This window comes from Magnolia sinica, chromosome 14 (assembly GCF_029962835.1).
Source record: "Magnolia sinica isolate HGM2019 chromosome 14, MsV1, whole genome shotgun sequence".
NCBI lineage: Eukaryota > Viridiplantae > Streptophyta > Magnoliopsida > Magnoliales > Magnoliaceae > Magnolia > Magnolia sinica.
The window spans coordinates 4,483,791-4,498,979 of record NC_080586.1 but is presented as its reverse complement, the minus strand read 5'-3'; the positions used below and the strand labels follow the sequence as shown (position 1 = coordinate 4,498,979).

Genomic DNA, 15,189 nt, shown 5'->3' with positions numbered 1-15,189 from the left:
TCAAGTAATTGTTTATGAAGCTTACAAAGTATCGTGCTCCTCTCTTAGACAGTACTGTCACTGGCCCCCAGACATTAGAATGTATGTAATCGAGCACCCCGCTGCTAGTATGTGTAGTAGTCTTGAATCTTACCATGCACTGCTTCTCATAGATGCAATGCTCGCAGAAATCGACCTTGCACGCTTTCAACAGTTTCCGTTTATGGAGTTCCATCACGCCCCTCTCACTCATATGCCCTAGCTGCATATGTCACATATTAGTGTCGTCTGTGTTGGATTCCGCATGTGTGGTGGTAGCAACCTCACCCATAACTGCGCTCCAAATCAACTTGTACAGATTTTCTGTCTTATGTCCCTTCATTAATACCATTGCACCTCTGGTTATCTTGATTACACCGCCATATGTGGTGATTGTGCACCCGTTCGTATCTAGAATGCCCAAGCATATCAAGTTCTTCTTCAGATCCGGGACATGTTTGACATCACCTAGAGTACATATGACTCCTTCAAACATCCTTACCTTGATGACCCCTATTCCGATGGCCTTGTATGTTGCGTCATTTCCCATCAGAACACTCCCACTATCATAGGACTTGTAGGAATCAAACCAAGTCTTATCCAGGCATATTATGCGGACATCCCGAATCGAGTATCCACGTATCTGTAAGATGACTCATACCTGAGGAAATCGAGAGGTCTCCTTTTGAGCTCTCTTGTGCTGCGCTAGTCGATTTGCCCGTGTCCTTTTTATTCTTGCTTTTTAGGTCATCCTTCCGTTTCTAGCAGGCCTTTTCTTTTTGTCAGACCAAGATCGCTCCACGGATCTTCCACATTCGTAACCCCCTTTTGCAACTAAACCTTCCGCCTGAGAGTCCCCATCACTTGATTTCTTCCTCATCTCGTTAGAAACGAGAGCCGCAACGATTTCTTCCAGCTTCACTGTATGCTTCCCATACAATAAAGTAGTAATGAGATGATCGTATGATGTAGGAAGCGATACTAAAAGTAGCACTGCTTTATCTTCATCCTCGATCATCACTTCGAGCCTTAACAACTCGTTATATACCTTTGTAAACGAGTTTATGTGCTCAAGGAGATTGGATTCTTCATCCGTAGCCCGAAAAGTTTTTTCTTCACAAATAACTTGTTAGTGAGGGACTTTGGCAAGTATAGGTCTTCTTATTTCTTCCACATCTCCCGAGTTGATTCCTCATCCAGAATGTTGTATATAACTTCATCCGATAGACATAGACAGATGGTGCTCATAGCCTTCTTGCCAAGTTCGCTCAAGTCATTTTCCGACATCTTCTCTAGTTTAGTCTCTAACAATGCCTTGTTCAACCCTTGTGATATTAAAATATCTTTAACCTTCCATTGCCACCAACTGAAATTATTCTTCCCATCAAATTTCTGTATATCGAACTTAGACTTTAACATCTTCATTGAATTCCCGAACGTCCTTAAACCCGACACTTTGATACCACTTTGTTGTGATAAACTGAGCTTGGTTTTGATACAACTTTGTTGTAATCCCGAAACACAACAAACCCGGATCAACCCTAGGTATTAGAAATTCGGATCTAATACAACTGTCAATCCGTGCACTTTGCAGAAGCACATTTAACGAAGATAGAACAATCATAATAAATAGAATAATTTAAACAATCAAGCAAACAAATACATAAAACAATGATTTTACATGGAAAAGCCTTGAGGGAAAAAAACCACGGCACAAAGCGACAAAGATCTCCACTCTAATCAAAAGCCTTAGAGTTTAAAGCACTAGCCTTCTTCGATTACAGAATCATCCAATCTCCCCTTGCGATGTGTACCTAAGAAAACCCTAGCCCATTGAGAAAATCCCTTCCTACGCCCTTACAAGTGTAAAGAACCCTCTCACCTCGCAAAACCTTTGCCCTTAGAGAGAAAACACTCGTATTCATTAAGCCCTAATCGCAATTAGGCTTAAATACCACGATTTGCCCAAAACCGCGCAACAGAACTAGAGTCCGTTGATTGGACCGACGAACTATCAGTCGGACTGACAACACGCCATCGGTCAGACCAACCCGGACCGACAGTGATGGGGACATCACGCGCACTCACGCCACCCCCCTACGCATGTACGTACGTAGAAGGAGGACCCCACCATCGATCTGGCTCGATGACGACGTTCAGGGAGAGCCTCCTAGCTAGAAGTCAAGTTTTGGTTCAGAAAAGTGGCCCGATAGTCAAGAAAAGCCCACCATGGGATCTCATGATCGTGGCCCACTCGTCGGATTGGTTTTATATTTTAGGTTTTGCTTATTGTTATTATTTAGAACATCATGAACGCTTTAGATTTCCTTATTTGGTTTTTATTTTAGTTTACTTCATCGCCAAGTAATAGGTGTCGCACATGGTGTGAGTTTTTGGGTATAGGGTTTTCCCTATAAATAGGCACCCCTTGTAGTTCTTTTCATTCATTGAAGTTAATAAAAAAATTCCTGCTTTATTTTTCTGCTCTCTTCGTGAGTTGTGGAAGAATTCAAAAGTGGGTGCGAAGCCCTTCCTTTTCAAAGGGCTAACTACCGTGGTGCGAAGCCACATCGATCCCAATTCACCCCCATCTTCCATCATCTTTTTTTTCCATCTTCCCCCACCATCCGTACTTCGAATTTGTCATTTTGTTACATCAGATTTCTTCATTGAAGCAGGTTTCCAGATTTCGGCCCGTAGGCGAGCTGAAACTTCGGCGGAGCATCACGCATAAACCGTACATCGGATCGAGCTGAAATTTGGAGGTTTTGGAGTCCATCCCTGGCCGACCAGGGCCAAGGTGGCCTTTTTCTGAATAGTGGGCCCCACACACGTGCGGCCGGGATCACACGCACGTCCGTCTGGGCCATTGTTGCTGTCCACACGCGGGATCATCTTTTGGCTCAGGTTTTTATCTTCTTTTATCCGCTCATAGCCGTTTTTTATAAATCATAACCCTAGATTACATGATCCCTAATTGATTTGCCCCTTTTTATCACCTTAGGGTTCCTTGAATTGAAATTAGGGAATCCCTTGAATTAGGGACTGATTTTTATGCATGATTAGTTGATTTTATTTCCCTTTGACATCGTTTGGTTTATAATTTTTATTGGTCCAGTCCTAGCCTGTGTCGGCTTGGACCCGCATAGATTCCCCTTTAATTGAATGTTTGGATTTTCATGTGGGATGTGGAATTTGCGTGATTGTTTCTGAATTGGTGTGATCTAAGCCTGAAATCTTGCATATCATATTTAATTTTTCATGTCCTGCATCAGACAGGTCCCCTACTCTGCTACTATCTCCTAGCCAAAAGTCTTCAAACTGTCGGTCGGACCGACAATGTCCTGTTTCCTTCTCCAGACCACGCAGAATCCAAAGCATCCACGCAACACTTTCTTTTTTTCTGTGATAACTTCCTAGCCTACTAGCATTCTGTGGTATCCCTGTACTTCTGATGAACCATATAGAGGATCCTAACCAATCTTTAGTAAGAAGTCTAGCATGTTACCTGCACATTCATTTCATCACTCTTCAATCAATTTGATAAATCAACTTTAAAAGTATTAATATGCTTCAAACCAATGCGGTAGCATATTGAATTGTGTGATCGAAATATGATTATTACCACCTAGGATATCAAGTCAGATGGTGAGTCATTTTTCATGGTAAATTAGGAGCCCATTTGCAATGGTAGGCGTAGACATCTCATGAAAGATACACCAATATCCCGATACACTATGTAATCTAGTTGCTAATATTGACTGACATTGCTGAACTCCTATTCAACTTGATATTTGGGTAGTCATAACACGTACATTATAAAAATAAGGGCAGGAGTCTAGCATCTTGGACTGATACTTTAAACAGTAACATACCCGGGGAAAGGAGGAAGGTCGATGTAATGCAAGTTGGGAAGTGTGCGATAAAGATATGGGTCCCAATGACGAAAACATGGGTTCTATGGTCCATCCGGCTGGCCCCCATACCTAATGTACTTGTAGGATCTTGGTAGTTTTTAATAGTCTTTAGATAAACAGGGTTGGGCTATAGTACATGCTACATTCATGCATTACAGTAATGCTAAAATAGGCACAATGGTAAATGCTGCAGCTTCAGCAGTCAGCACACTTTTTTTTTTTTTTTTTTATACGTTTTTAAGAGATAATCAAGGTTGAGATTTAATAGAGTTTAGTGCTTGGGACTAAGTTAAGAGTGTCTTATATATATGTATATGTATATATCAATGTATGTGTGTGTGTGACACACACGGTTTTGTAGATGACATCGCTTGGAATATTGATTAAAGCAAGTTCATTTTTAGAGGAGATCTTTTCTTGTTGAGGAGAAAACCCTAAAAATCAACCACTTTGAATTGTGTGGTATGATTCTTCTACTTTTGTCTTCTTTATACCTTCTTCATACAAACTCCGTCCACCCTATCTCATGATGTCAGGTGACCTGCTGGTTGTAAAACTTTTACCAAGTGTCATGTGAATTCCTGTCTTGAATGTGATTAAAATAGGTTTCGCAAAGGTGACCCTAAAGTGCTGGGACATGGCTATGATTTTTAGGCAACAAAGACGACAATGATGGTGGCCGTTTTCATTTATCCATTCAATTGTGCGAGTCATTATTGGCTACTATTACTGTTATGTAAAATGGAATGCTTTATTAACTTCTCGCCTCTTGGGCTCTTTTCTTGTTCTTTACTCTGCTATTTTGTACTATTTCCTCATAGGTATTCTAGAAACATAATCGTGGAATTGAGTTTATATTGTATTATGCTACAATCATGATAGTTGTGAACTTTTGTTTTTTACAAAAAAGGAAAAAAGAAAAAAGAAGTAATAATGATATTAGGTGAAATTGCTATACATTTCTGGTTTAGCTTAAAAATGTGATGAATGATTGGTATGGTTTGGAATGATTTAGGCTCTTCAAAAATCAAGTTCTGAATCCTCAGACTTTCCAGATGGCATAGTTAGCGCCTGCAAGGTTGAGCCTGAAAATAGTTCGCCTATTGAATTTTCTGCATGTGATAGTCAGGAAATTGAGGTAACCTGCCTTGGTTTTGTTTGAGTGAGTTGAATTATATGCTTTTGTACCAGAATATTTTATCTACTCCCTGACTATGACAGTGCTTTGTGTGGCGTCCTGCTGCATTTTCCGTTGTGGATCCTTACAACTGCCTCAGTTTTCAAAAGGATGTTTAAGGGTTGAGATTGCCGTGAGTGTCAAAGATGCTCTGGGCAGCCCCTTGATGAACTGGACTTGCTTCTTTGAGGTAGATGATCTCCCCTTTCTGGGTACCCTCTCACTCCCCTGACCCTCCTACCTTTGCCTCTGCTGTCCTCCCTTCCGTGCACCCATGAGGACGAGATGCCTCTTTCTAGTACCAGACCCCTGGTAACCCTCTTGCTGATTTTCCAACAGTCTTGGGTCCCCTTAGCATCTCTTGACCCTCTTCTTCTGGGTCACCCATTAAAACTGAGGCAGGGTAAGGATTAACAACAGTAAATGCCACTGGATGTTGCAGAAGGCACTATCATAGACCCTGAACTAAAATAAACCATCAATTTTTATTTGGCCAATGAAGGAGCTCATTTCCTTCATGCATGTGGAGTTAGCTTATCCATTCTCTTATGCATCTGTCGCAGGGGCTTGATGAATCTGTTGAGATTAATGCAGACAAAAAGGGTTCTTTATTAAGGATGAATTTCTCTGTGGAAGAAGTTGAATTGGCAATTAGCAGGCATGGTGTGTAAAGCTTTCCTCCACTCCAATCTCTTGAGACACCTTTGAATACTCTTCTACAAATTGGCTGTAGTGCTTCATTTTAATTTATACATGAACTTCTAAAATTTGCTAAAGCAACATATAGAACTCTCATTGCTCCAGTTTTTTAGGAACTGCATCTTAGATTTTACTCATTTCTTTATTTTTTACGCTTCTGTTTGATGTTTGTTTCGTTGCATGTTTTGCTTTGCTGGCTTGATTTTGCACCCATATTTTGATAACTGTGAAACATCATATGGCACAGGCGATCCAGATGCTGTATCAATCAGAAGTGATATTCAGTGTACATGTTTATGTCATTTACTGAGGATTCTCTTTCTTATAATCTCTAATAAGTAGATTATTGCAATTGCAGTGTTTTGCTTGTATCATCTGGGACATCCCCTGTTTCTGGTTTTAGAAATTGAACTTGAAATCAGTGTGAAACTCCAGAGGAAACTGTAAGCCTGTTGACTGTCATTGATGTCTTGGACTTAAAAGTGGGAAAATTTTCATTTGAAGTATTTCAGAATAAAGCTTCATTAGAAAGTATGTAAATATGCAGGCATAAAATGTTGAGTCTGTTTTCAGCTAAGGATCTGAGATTGGGTTAAGCTGTCTAGTTTCTTGAGGAATGTAATCAAATTACTGTCCTAATTCTTTAGTTCCCGGCATCCACGTAAATACTGAATTGCAAATGTCATCTGTTTACTTAATTTCCCCTTCTTTATGTGGCATTTTCATCAAATGCTTTGGACACATTGAGTACCTTGTACCAGGAATTCTTATTTGTTAGTTACCGTAATCAGTTATCTATTTGGGAGTTTCTTTGCTTTCTAGGATTTTTTTTTTTTCTAATTATTTTATATTTCTTGTATGTTATCTGTATGTATGTGTTTGTGCCTCCGTAGGTAAATACATGCATGCATGTATTGATTAATTAATTAGGCTTTGTTGCCATTTTCGGTGTTCATTATTTTGGTATAGAGCTTATGTTTAATTATGAGCCTAAAACTTTCTGTAGATTGTTGCACATTTCTATGGGCACTTCTAATTAGTAAATTCTCTCTGGGACGTCAATCTTACAAGAAATAAAGCAAGAGAGAAAAAATCTCTCCAGTTTGTCCTGGATGATGCCAAAGTTGATTGAGGCATTTGTTTGGGCATGGCAGTGGTGTGTGGTGGTCATTGTGAAAAGAAGACAAACTTCGTGGTGGCTAATCAATAATCATGCTTGCCATTCTGAGGTCTATTTGGAGGGAACAAGAGAGCACGAAATTCTGTAATAAGGCTGATTCATGTAGTGACATCTTCCAAAAGGCCAGATGGAGTTGTTAGTTGGACTGGGGGATCATCTGCTTTCTTGGTGCATAGCCAATAGCAGATTGTGGAGTCTTGGGTATTGTCTTTATGTTGGTATAAATGGTATCATTTACTCCCTTTTCCTCCTTTGTAGCTTGTTTTGCTTTGTTTTTCAAGAAGTTCTGAGTTTTCTTTAAAAGAAACTAACATAAAAAGTAAAGTAGTATTGCAAAGTGAATGCTCTTGAATGTAAAGCAAGATACCATTTGGTCAATAATCAAAATCCATACTTTTAATTTAATTGTTGCATACGCCTTGCCTTGGAGTTGGGGTGCAGGTGAGTAGTCAACAAATAAGGACTAGTCAAAGGTTAACAGCAGACCTAGTCAGTGAATATCGGTTTCTGTAAATGACGAAAGCTTGTGTGTTCCTAGTCAAGAATATAATATGTGCTTCTAAGTTTGTTGAATTTTGTAATTCTGATATTACTACCTAATAAAAAACAATTTCACCCCTTAAGTTGATTCATTTTATATCTTGCATTTCAGGTGAAGATGCATCTATTACGGAATTAGTAGACTTCATAGTTGCTGCTCAAATAGCTGGGAGCCCTGGAGAAAAGGATACAAATGATACACTTCATAGCGATAATGTGAAGGTGACCCTCTCATTCATGGAATGCTATTCCTATTCCCAAATGGAGCTGTGACTGTCGTAAATGTTACCTGTATGAGATAATATGTACGTACATATATACATGCATGCATGCATGCATATACAAGTACACACACATATTCCCTTGGGTTTATGGAAAATTTTAAGCTACCACTGTTGTTGCTGCTTGCTAGAACTTGGCATGCTGGAAAGACGAAAAAGGTTTGGGCTTTGCATAATCTCAGCTGCTGTTATTGAGCTTTTTTAAAATCCCTCATTGTTGTCTGGTTTGAGTTTGTACTTGATAGGGCTAAGATTTAGGTGAGTAGAAAATACCAAGTTTTGAGCCTTTCGCAAATTTACTTTACCAGATTTTGTTCCTACTGACCTCAGTTTGTTCTGACCATGGAAACATTTTTAGTTAAAACTTAGTGTTTAAAGCTAAACCTTAGTTGAAGACCTGAACCATGGCCATGTTCTGACACAATCAATCAACTATAACATAGTTGCATACCATTTGCATCAATTCTTAAACGAATCATAATTCAATGTCTTTTCTTCGTAAATTGCTTGTCCAGGCTCAGGAGAATGCGTATCACTACATTCTCTGGCCATCAACTCTTATTAATATCCTTTTGTGGTAGTATTCAATAGCTGTGCTAACTGCTAAGATGTGGTGTGGGATTGATCTTGTTGTCATGTGAGTCCTGCTGGTAACCATATATTGATGGGTTCACTACTACTTTGAGCAACAATCTACTTGAGCATGCCCTTTCATGTGTGTGGGCTTCATGCTTAGCAGTTTGCCTGGCAACAGCCCCCCCATGACCCTACTTTGATTGCTTGCTCTTTGGGGTGTGCATTTAGTAGTTCGTCTAGGGGTCAGTACTGGGTGGGACTGTGTTGGCATGTGTGTAGTGTCAATTTGAACCTTTGCCCTTGCCAGTTCCAAGAACCGAGGTAAAAGGGAAGGCTGGACATCTGGTGGGCTCCCAGCTATTTTGATATGCCAACTACCTGAGCATTACCTTTCATCTGATTTTTCACATGTTTTCATGCCTTTTTGTTTCTCTTTATATTCTTTGTTTTTACTTTTTATACCGAACGTCTTATAAATTTATATCATCAGTAATTTGCATATTTTTTATGTAAAAATTTTAGAATTTCTATGATGGCTGTCCTTGTTATCTCCCACAAAGTATTAAAGATCATCAGGTCATAGGTTATATGGTATCACCGTATCAGTTGTCAACTGTATCTACACATATCATACCATACAAGTAGTTCGGAAAATATATTGCAATAATAAAATGTTCAAATACAGCTGCAAATAACTCACCTAACAATGCAGTCGAAAGTGAATCAGCAGCACAATATTTTTTAAATACTTTCCCTTTATCCAAGTTAAATTTATTGCCAGAAGGCTCAGTTATGATTGGCTACCAATCAGGTTCAACATGGTCCTAATCTTTCTTTCTTTCTTCTTCTTCTTCTTCTTCTTCTTCTTCTTCTTTTTTTAAATGTTTAACTCTGCAATTTTATCAAGTAGAGAGTAACGATCAGAACAAAAAGAAAAATAGAAATTACTACAGCTAAGATAAACCCAAAAAAGCTACGAAGAACATGCAAACTTACCCTTGAACACTTGATACGGCCCCATCCACCCGCGAAAGCTCCAAAACCTTTCATGCTCAAATCCAATTGTGAATTGCCCTGCCACCCCCTACACACATACAAACTCTTTTCAAAGACAAATCTGAGAACACTGAAATCACCTCTAATGTACCAGGGGGTGTTCCAATGTCCTTGGATCAAATTATGTTCCTCCCAGAACTCCAAAACTTTGGCTTGGATCATCGGAATCATACACTGTTTTTAGGCATGAAACCAGCCCACCTCCAATCATTTGAATAAGATTGACAAAGATGAAATCCCTGTGTGCGAGTCACCTTAAACATCGAATCAGAGTTCCCCGCTCTTGATCTGCCCGAAGTGTTGATGCAGTTCCAATCACAAAGAGCATTTTCCCAGAGAGATCAAATCGCATCAATCAAAGGACTTTGTCTCCTGAAGCATCAGAATCTCAACCTTGCTGTTGTGAACCATGTTCTTGATAGCCATCTATTTATTATTGCTACCGGATCCTCAGACATTCCGTGAAACTATTATCGTCTTAACACTAAAGCAAGTTTGTTCTCTTCCCTGCCATCATCAATGTTCCTCTTTCTGTTTATAGTTGATACTAGATACTAGTTCTGAAGCTCTCTTGTGCCTTTAGATTTCCTGTATAATCCTTTGTTGTTTTTCGATCTCATCTTCTCCTCCACTCAATTAAAAATGATTCTGAGATTCTCCTCTAATATTGGCACCTATTGTCTTGAACCTTTTCGAGGCTTCTTTTAACCGATGGTGAATCTTCAACAACTGCTGAATTGTCGATTAACGGCATTGTTACCAATAACAGACACCAAGGTCAACTCTTCTTCTGCGTCATGCACCTATGATGGACCAGTTTCTGCTTCAGCCACCAAAGACACCTGATGAAACCTTATTTTGTGCTTCGCAGTCTACCTCGTTGCTATTGTCTTCCTCAGTCACCTCTATTAAAAGAAGATTTTGTCACCTGCACACCGGCTTCTGAGAATGGCTGCTTAGCTGGATTCTACCATTATAACCCTTACTCTATTTGTGTTGAAGAATAAGTTGCATCCCTCGATGATCCCGAACTATGAAGAATCCAAAATCTCGATCCTTTCTGGTGTCTTGTAAGCTTGCTTCTAGACACTACCATGGCGGTCCCATCTGGTGTTATCGATCAATTTTCATGAAAACAACTCTGATGAACTAGCGACCCACCATGTGGGCTCAAAGAACCACTCGACATCAAAATCTGTAGCCCTGCATCCCTGAAATCCCCTTCCAAGCTTGGTTCTGGGATAGAAGGTGGAGTGTTGAAAGCACGCATTGGAGGGTAATGTTGCCAGATGGTCTGCCAAAGTCCTTTCCATGTTAGACAGAGGACATGCATCTGAAGCCACATTACATGTCCCTGCCACCATAGCCCTAGGAGACTTATCATTGAAAGCAAAGGTCATTGTCACAGAGGGAATGGGTGAGAGTTGTCACCCCACTAAACGAAGGACCTGAAATTGCTTGAAATCCAAGTATGAAGGCTTTCTACCACCCATGTGGCAAGACCCATTCAAGGGATTCAAAATCGGTTACATAACGGCCATAAAGGCTGTTATGTAACAATCATAACCGTTACACATTACAAGGTCGAAATGGCTGTAACGGCCGTTACAGAAAAAATATGCCGTAATGGCCCCATAACGGTCCTGTAACAGTTTTTTCAAAAAATAAAAAAGGGCCATAACAGCTGTTACGGCCCGTATCATAACGGCTATGCTCTGATACCAACTCCTGTCACGCCCCAGACTCGGTAACCAGACTTACAAGGAACCCGATAGCCGGTTCTGGCCGCAACAGCCTCCGTAGTACCCCATTCTCGGCTCCTGAGGCAGGTTCCGATCCTGGGATCTTACAAGGAGGATTTCCATAATAGTATAATCATTTTCAATACGAGCATACCCAAGATCACAGCAAGTATATCTGAGAATAACAAAGACATACATCACAAAATCCACTAAGAATTTGAACTTTTACAAGTTTTTATAAGGTCTAAAAGGACATACATAAGATAATAGAAGAAGGAGAGAAAAAGTCTGCAACACCGGGGTCCTCAAGCTCAATTCTAATCCAAGCTCTGCCGCTACGACGCCTGCCTAAGATCTCCTGCACGCATCAATTGTGCATAAGCTTATAGAAGCTTAGAGGGTGGTGAAAGTGTGTGACAATAGTGCGCAGAAGAATAATAAGAGGTACAGGAAGGGAAACATGCTCAATGACAATATCACTAGCCTTGCTAAGGCCTATCATGAATACTATGCAATGAGTACTGGGCGCCTTACCAAGACGATGCATAAGGGGGCTTATATAGCCAATGCGAATGCAATGCGAAGTGATGCCGGTGGTCATATCCGAATCCACATATCAAGTACATTTCCAATCATAAGGAAATCACCGAGGTCCAATACACTGCTGGATGACTATCGCTCTACAGACCCCCACAGTCAAATGAGCGCAAGGGATCTCACTACCCGCCTGTGGACAACCAATCACCAGCAAGGCCTGACGGTAGCGGACCCATTTATGAGCTGGTTAGACTCAGCCTAGTAATGCCTCCTTACATCAGGCGAGTAAGGCCACACCCCTACCTTACCGACTACACGACAGTGGGAGTTGCGGCCTAACGGTATAAGGCCCTCGTACACTCATAGTTTCCACTCAGTTACGGCATTGGGGCAAATCCTTGGTACCATGGAAGTTTTGGAAATTTTACCTATTGGCATCCTATGCACCCGATATGCTCAAGTAATATTTTCGGTGCCTACACATACGGCCATCCACGAACGTCCCTGTGGAAGTAAGGCCCTGGTGAAGCAAGGGCGGTATCATCATGAAATACGATGCCAATGCATAAGTCACACATATAGATCATGCACAAGCTTCAGGCACTCAATGTGCACAAGGGGAGAAACTCCATTCCTCTATGACGACCACAAATGCAATCAATTCACATAAATGATGCATATGGGTCACAATGATGTAAGTGCGCTATGTGTAGAATATATATTCCTCCTTCTTAAGGAGGGACAAGGTCTAGATACCTAGACGGGTAATCTAAGGAGAAGTGAAGTCCTCTAGTGGGGGCCCAATACTTTGGGATGACCCACAAGCTAAGAGAGTCATAAAGCCTCAAGGAGGAAACGGTCCTAACAAGGTCCGAGGTGGGCCTTCAACCACCTACAGGAACCCTATGGGCCTACCTTAGGGCCACCAAGGAGGACATCCAACCTCAACTGGGTCCCAAAAGGTAGCTCGCTACGCATTTAAAGTAAAGTCTAAGACCCAAGCCATCCATGGCCTAGTGGGCCATACACTAAGCCCAATACTTAGGTATCATGGTGGGCCCTTAAACAAGGTCTGGGCCCAACCATAATGGTCATGAGTCCACTCATTGTGGTGGGCCTAATGGGCAGCCCATTATTTCAAACATATGGGTAATCGTTACATTTAAAACAAGTTGGGCCTCACATCTAGGCCCAAGTATGGATTCATTTTAAATGGGCAAGCAAGGGCCCAACTACTTGAGTATTAGGCCCATAAAACCCATCACAATAGTGTGCTATTTATAAGCCCAAGGGCCATGTGTCCAACAAGAAAATTCTAGGTCAATGGGCCTAGGAAACCCAACATGCAAATATGAATATTATTATAATAAAATCCCAATTGAAGTGGGCCTTAAGTATGCACTAATCAAGCCCAAAATCTCATTAAAAAATAGGGCAAGATATGTGTAACAGTGTCCCCAAATTTGATGGACCATGCTGCCCCAAAACATCCATTTATGGGTAGCAACCATGGGCCTATTACTGAAATTCCAGCCCACCCACAATCTGACATTGCTGGAGATTCAAAAAGCAATTAAATTATATATTTATTTTAGTTCCTGGTGACCTATACATGTCACAGAGGGGTCTACCAGATGAAGGGAGTAGATGGAACACATAAATCAGATGGACCATGCTGCTGGACTGGACGTCCAGTAGCAGCCCAATGGGCTGGGCGTCCCATGTGTAGGCAGCCTTATGGGCCTGGGTATTTGGCCCAAAAACTCATCCAATGGGCCCCAATTGGATGCTACCAAAGGGGAGGATAATCAGGTCCCCTAAGGACCCCACATGGATGAACGATGGGATATAAAATACATTAAAGTGGGCCCACAAAGTGGCCTGGACGGCTAGCTAAGGCTGGACGCCCCAGCCTGGGCGTCCTAGCCTGGTGGGCCACTCCAAGATGCACCACGGTCGGTACAAGGGCCCGTTGACCTTGAAAATTCACAGGGTGGTCCTCCCATGGGTGGGCCACACCTCAACAAAATTTCATGATTTTTGGACACTCAGAAATATTTTATTTTAATTCAAGATTACAATTTGTCCAGAAATTCTGGGTGTCCTAGCCTGGTGGGCCGGTCCAGCCCTTGCCATGGTGTGCATAGGGGTCCGTTGGCCCCAAAAATTGGTAGGTGGGTCCCAGCGTGGGTGGGCCACCTCCAGATAAAATTTGAGAATTTTCTGAGCATAAGAACTATTTTTATGAATCAAGAGAAAACAATCTGTCCAAAAATCTGGTTATTGTTGGAATTTTGGCTATCCCTATGTTTGGGACCACATGGAGCGGGCCTGGACCTGCCCAAACCCTTGGAAATTTGGGGGAATGGTGGTCCTACATCTGGTCAACAAGTAGGGTCCACTGGGGTGGCCCACTTCTTTCAGAAATTCAGGTGAACAAGATGATTTTTGCTATACTACATTGCTGAACTATCCAGAAAATTCTGGACAGTTGGCCATCTGTGGCCCAACCAATGGGCCTAAATCATGGGAGGTACGGTGTGGGCCCCATCCCACATCAAAGTGGGGTCTACACACTACAAATCCCCTAAAGAAATTTAGGGAAAAAGAATCTGGAAATGGGTCTAATCATTAACCCAAAACACCTACTCTAATTGGGCTGAAATCTGGACAACAACATATGCTGTCCATATTTTGGCCCATGCATAGGGGAAAAAGAATCTGGAAATGGGTCTAATCATTAACCCAAAACACCTACTCTAACTGGGCTGAAATCTGGACAGCAACATATGCTGTCCATATTTTGGCCCATGCATAAAAATCAAAGGGCCCATGGCCCTGAATTAACTTGTGGGGTCCACCTTGACATGCCAGCAAAATTCTAGGCCCTTGGTTTCATTCAAACCTCCATAAAAAGGGAGGTTTGGAGATCACCCAAACCATGCATACATGGTTGGGCCTAGACATCCATTCAAGTGGGCTTGGATGTCTACCCTACTTGAGGCCTGGGAGGTTGCTGACCTTTATTGGTGGGCCTCACCTCATCAGCAAACATGAAAGGAAATTTCAGAGAAATGAGAAGGAGAAAGAGTGAGATCCGGCCATAGGTGGGTGGTCGTGCCACTAATGGACTACCCACACACCATCCACACCATTACTATCCTTATAAACTTCATGCATGGCAATTTACATGGAAAATAAAGTGTTGGATGGTGGGGATTCCTCTCCCCACATGCATGCAAGGCCTATATGGCCCTTGATGTACAAGAAATGGGAAGAAGAAGAAGCCTCATGGTGGGTCCATGGAGAATGGCCCACCATGGCTAAGTTATGCAAAATCTAGGCCATTAGCCCTACCTAGGAGCCATGTAGGGCCTCCACCATGGATTGATGGGCCCTACATGCTTCCATGCATAAGGCAAAAGAGAAAGGAGGGAGGGAGGAAGAAGAAGAAGAAGAAGAGACT

General features: G+C 41.6%; 1 protein-coding gene across 6 annotated transcripts in view; it reads left to right on the top strand.

Annotated features, from left to right (window-relative positions):
* Positions 1-15,189, top strand: part of LOC131226171 (probable inactive DNA (cytosine-5)-methyltransferase DRM3) — a 55,884-nt gene that overhangs the window by 23,025 nt on the left and 17,670 nt on the right. For 5 of the 6 annotated variants that reach the window (XM_058221902.1, XM_058221903.1, XM_058221900.1 and 2 more), the window contains 3 exons: positions 4,951-5,073; positions 5,676-5,775; positions 7,644-7,753. In XM_058221902.1, the coding sequence (XP_058077885.1) occupies positions 4,951-5,073; positions 5,676-5,775; positions 7,644-7,753 (333 nt within the window). The remainder of the gene's footprint in view (positions 1-4,950; positions 5,074-5,675; positions 5,776-7,643; positions 7,754-15,189) is intronic. The other variant, XM_058221905.1, reaches the window with a different exon arrangement.